Source organism: Rhinolophus hipposideros, assembly GCF_964194185.1.
Source record: "Rhinolophus hipposideros genome assembly, chromosome: 7".
NCBI lineage: Eukaryota > Metazoa > Chordata > Mammalia > Chiroptera > Rhinolophidae > Rhinolophus > Rhinolophus hipposideros.
This window is the reverse complement of record NC_138053.1, coordinates 99,274,055-99,279,033: the sequence shown is the minus strand read 5'-3', so window position 1 is coordinate 99,279,033 and position 4,979 is coordinate 99,274,055. Positions and strand designations below refer to the sequence as shown.

The 4,979-nt window shown below is 35.0% G+C and overlaps 1 protein-coding gene across 1 annotated transcript; it reads left to right on the top strand.

Annotated features, from left to right (window-relative positions):
• Nucleotides 1-2,475: 2,475 nt before the first annotated feature.
• LOC308499918 (proteasome subunit beta type-2-like) lies at nucleotides 2,476-3,085 on the top strand (the record flags this gene model as incomplete). Its single annotated transcript, XM_081053839.1, has 2 exons — nucleotides 2,476-2,545; nucleotides 2,652-3,085. The coding sequence occupies 2 exons, from the start codon at nucleotides 2,476-2,478 to the stop codon at nucleotides 3,083-3,085; spliced, it is 504 nt and encodes a 167-aa protein (XP_080909965.1).
• Between the last annotated feature and the right edge of the window lie 1,894 nt (nucleotides 3,086-4,979).

Genomic DNA, 4,979 nt, shown 5'->3' with positions numbered 1-4,979 from the left:
TTGTTTGCTATTAAAATAGTGAATATTAGCTTTATGTGAGCACTTTAGCTATATGCTCAATGGTAACATGATATATACTCATATTTTCCACGCTTTTATTTTTAAACTATGAGGTATGATCAAAAGATAAAATGAATGCTGCTGTCGAGTGCCATCCAACAGAAAGGCAGGGATCTTCAATACGGGAAGCGGCATGTCGAACTTTAGTCACAGTGTGCGACAAGTTTCAACTTGTTCTGTGCAGTCAGTCGGGTGTGAGCTACAGTTGAGAAAAGGTGTGTTTTAAAGTGTGCCGTAAATCATCTTTTAGCATGACAACGCTCCATGTCACACATCACTTCTGGTATACGGCAATTTCTGTTAAATGAAAACATTATGGTGTGTCCTCATGCACCTTATTCACTGGACCTGGCACCAGGTGACTTCTGGCTCTTCCCCAAAGTCAAAATGACCATGAAAGGTAAATGTTTTGAATCGATTCAGGACATCAAAGCAGCCACAACAGTGCAACTAGAGACACTCACAGAAAAGGGCTTCCAGAATGGCTTCAGAAAGTGGCAAGAATGATGGGATAAGTGTGTTTGAAGTGAGGAGAAGTACTTTGAGGGGGATTATTGGCAATGCGTCTTTACTGTAATAATTTTTTGAATTTAAATATTAATAGTATTTTTGATCACACCTCATATATGTGTCGTGGTTAAGTGAATTTCTTGTGGACAACATATATTTGAGTATTGATTTTTATTTTTTAAGGATTTTTTATTGGGCAAGGAGAACAGGACTTTTTTTCATTGGGGACAGTGTGTACTTCCAGGCCTTTTTTCCAAGTCAAGTTGTCCTTTCAATCTTAGTTGTGGAGGGTGCTGTTCAGCTTCAAGTTGTTGTCCTTTCAGTCTTAGTTGTGGAGGGCGCAGCTCAGCTCAAGGTCCAGTTGCCCTTTTCTAGTTGTAGGGGGCAGAGCCCACCATCCCCTGCGTGAGTCAAACCGGCAACCTTGTGGTTAAGAATCCACTGGCCCATGTGGGAATTGAACTGGCAGCCTTCGGAGTTAGGAGCATGGAGCTCTAACTGCCTGAGCCACCGGGCCGGCCCCTGAGTACTGATTTTTTAACGCAACCTTACAATCCCTGTCTTTTCATGAGAAATTAGACCACTAACATTTAATGCAATTTTCTCTATGGTTATATTTAAACCCACCATCTTATTTATTTTCTATTTATCCCAACTGTGCTTTGTTCCTGTTTTATTCTTTTTCTGCTTTCTTAACTCCCCTTCCAATTTCCTTACCCCACTTTACAAATAAGAGTAACTCTCCCGTCCTCAATCTTACTATGGTGCATTTATCTAAAAGTTAAAATAATCTATGGAAAGAAACAAACAGGCACTTTGAAATACTAGTGTCTTTCACTGTCTTATGCCAACGGTAAAATTAAAAAGAGCATTTATTGAAGTTTCTTGAAAGAGAGAGACAACAGGCATAATGATCAATATTTAATCATCTTGACTCTTCTATATCCATACTATAGTCAGAATACAATGCTGCTAGGGCCTTCCCACAAAAACACAGCCAATAGTACCAATAAAAACTACTAAAGTATCTAGACCCCTAATTCATCACAGCAAGAACATGGCAAGTTTTTAATCACTGTCTATTTCTTTCTGTTTATGTACTTATTATCTGTCTATGTGTCTATCTCCCTTTATTTTCCCTTAATTAGTTTAGAATTATAATTTGTACAATTCATGCTCTGAAAACTTAATATTTCAGAGTTATTTCCCATTGTTTTCTCTACTCTTGGCAATGAGAATCATCTTAGTCAGTATCCCACATCTTGATGTGTGTCTCATCTGCACATTCTCCGTAATATCAAGAAATAGGAAATACAAGTTTTCATATTCTTTTCTTACAGATCAATGCCAGAATCATATATTGGAAGTGGACATTGCCATTTATTTTGTCAAAAGATTATTGGAAACTGTAAATTAATCACCTCAACCCATACACACATAGAATATTTAAAATTTTTAACATTTATATATTTCACAGGGAAATATGATGGTGTGATTGATGTCTAGAAAAATAAGTAACTAGCATAAATTTATTTAGGGGAAGGGAAATAGAAATATAACTTCAAGGATTAATAGAAGCAATAAAACCTTTCTGAGTCAGGGAGCTTATCCATGGATTTGATCATGGATGGTGAGGGTGTCATGGTTTTTGAATTTCATTAGACATGTTGAAAAATGAGTGTAACAATTTTTTTTTAATTTTAATATGATGAAATAGAAATAACTTCTTTACCATTGTGTAAACATAACATAAACATGTATAATCTGTACATATGATTTGGTGATGGTTTTAATGGGAACCCAACAACAAAAGGTTGAGAACCAGGGTGCTGTCTCATGGGTGAGGCCAAGAAGCCAGCGAGTCCTGCTGTCTGTTGAACCTGCAGCCCCCGGCGTCCCGCCATCATGGAGTACCTCCTTGGCATTCAGGGCCCCGAATATGTCCTTGTTGCCTCCAACCAGGTGGCTGCTAGCAGTATTGTCCAGATGAAGGATGATCATGACAAGATGTTTAAAATAAGTGAAAAAGTCTTACTCTTTCCTATGCGTTGGAGAGGCTGGAGACACTGTACACTTTGCAGAATATATTCAGAAAAATGTGCAACTTTATAAGATGCAAAATGGTTATGAATCGTCTCCCACAGCAGCAGCTAATTTCACATGCCCAAACCTGGCTGACTGTCTTCAGAGTCGGACACCATATCATGTCAACCTACTCCTGGCTGGCTGCGACGAACACGAGGGTCCAGCTCCCTGCTACCTGGACTACCTGGCAGCTTTGGCCAAGGCCCCTTTTACAGCCTATGGCCATGGTGCCTTCCTGACTCTCAGGATCCTGCACCAGTACTACACCCCAACTATCTCCCGTGAGAGGGCAGTGGAGCTTCTTAGGAAATGTCTAAAGGAGCTCCAGAAATGCTTCATCCTGAATCCGCCAGTCTTCAGTGCTCAAATCATTGACAAAAATGGCATACATGGCCTGGCCAACATTTCCTTCCCTAAACAGGGCTCCTAACGTCATGCCCTATGTCCCACATGCCAGAGACTTGTTTGGATAGGCTCCTTTATTGTTTTCTACTCTTTGGACGTGAACTCTCGATAGATGGTCAATTCAGGATAAAGCTAAGTATGGGTAAATAAATAAAAAAAAAGTTGAGAACCATTACTCTAGCCTGTATTCCAAATAAGTAGAATTGTTGGGTAATAGGTTATGGTCAGTTTTCACTTTACTATATGTTGCCTAAGTTTTCTCCAAAGCAGGTCCGCTCACATACACTCTTAACCTTAATTTAAACTCTCATTTCTCTAGCCAATTTGTGAATAGCATATCATTTATTGTTATTGTACTTTACATGTCTCTGGTTAGTGAGTTTGTGAGTTGATTAATGTTCACACTTTGTCTTTTTTACTATATTAATGTAAGGTAATAAATTTCCCTCTAAATAGTATGTTGGTGTATCCTACAAGTGTTTTCAGTATTGTTTGAAATACCTTCTAATTTCCAATGTAATTTCTTCTTTGAGACATAAAATGTTAGGACCTGAGTTTTTAATTTTTAAACGGTTTATTTGGTAATTATTTTGTATTACTTACTAATGATATTTTGTAGTTGATAGAAAATGGTCTGATATAAAAATATTTGAGCTTTTAAATGCTTTTTAAAATCTCACTGCATATTAAACTTTCAAAAGTTGGATATATTTAGAGTGAATTTTTTAATCATTGGGTGCAGAGTTTCATGGATATTTACTGATTAAGCTTGATAATTTGTGTCATTTAAATATTTTAAAATTACAACTAAGTTTATTGCTCTATCAATTTTCAAGTTATTGTTTATTTTGTTAAAATTACCTAGTATGATAATGAATATGTTCTCTTTTTTCTTACATTTATATTTGTTAGTATGTATTCTGAGTCCACGTGCATGTAAGGTAAGTACTTTTATGGTTTATTGGTGAATTTTCCCCTTGATCATTAAGAAATAAACTTATTTTTCACATATGCTTTTGTTTGCCACAAGGTTGGTCTATTTCTTTGGTTATTGAAATAGTTGCAATGCATTCTTTTATTCATTAGTATTTTCTGTGTGTAATGTACATCTTAACTTTCATTATTTCCTCATCTTTAAACAGGATGCTAATGGATTTTTGTGTGTGTTTCTCTCAGATAACATCTACCTTTGAATAAAACAATTTATTATTTTTATATTAAAATTAATTACTAACATAGTTGGGATTATTTCTGTCAACTTATGCCAAATTTGTCATTTATCATGCATTTTCTTTTCTTCTTTTTTGGTCTATTTTTATTTTTTTAAATTGCATTACATGAGATGAGTTTATTTATTTCTCCTTGTTAATTGAAAGTTTCATGTCCTAGTTACATAAAAAAATCAAAAGTTTTCTTAGTGCATAGAATCAACAGCTGTATGTAGAGTTATATTAACTTCATCATCTTCTTTACCAATAAAATTTGAATGTCGACTCTGATTATTCCTCATCTTTAATGGTATTTTTTTCAGTGGGTATTTTCAACACAGTTTTTAATTCACAAGTGATTAATTTTGTAGTAAATATTTTTTTCAAATACATGCGTTTGCCAATATTTTTGCATAACATTTTTTCCTATCATACTTCTTGTTTCTGTGTTCAATTTTATAAAATTGCAGTATGACCTTTGATATTCTTTTAGCTATGGTGCAAGAATGTAAAGATTCTCAGTCTTGATTTTTTTTCTGAAAATCTCTTTTTCTGCTTCATTTCTGATGACAGTTTATTCCAACTAATATGAAAGAAAGAAAATAATTAATACTTTTGCATAAAATAAAAATAAACCAAAATTAATTTAAGAAAGAGAGCTTAATAGACCTAGACTTAGACATGGAATCCTTAAAAGCAGAAACATACTCA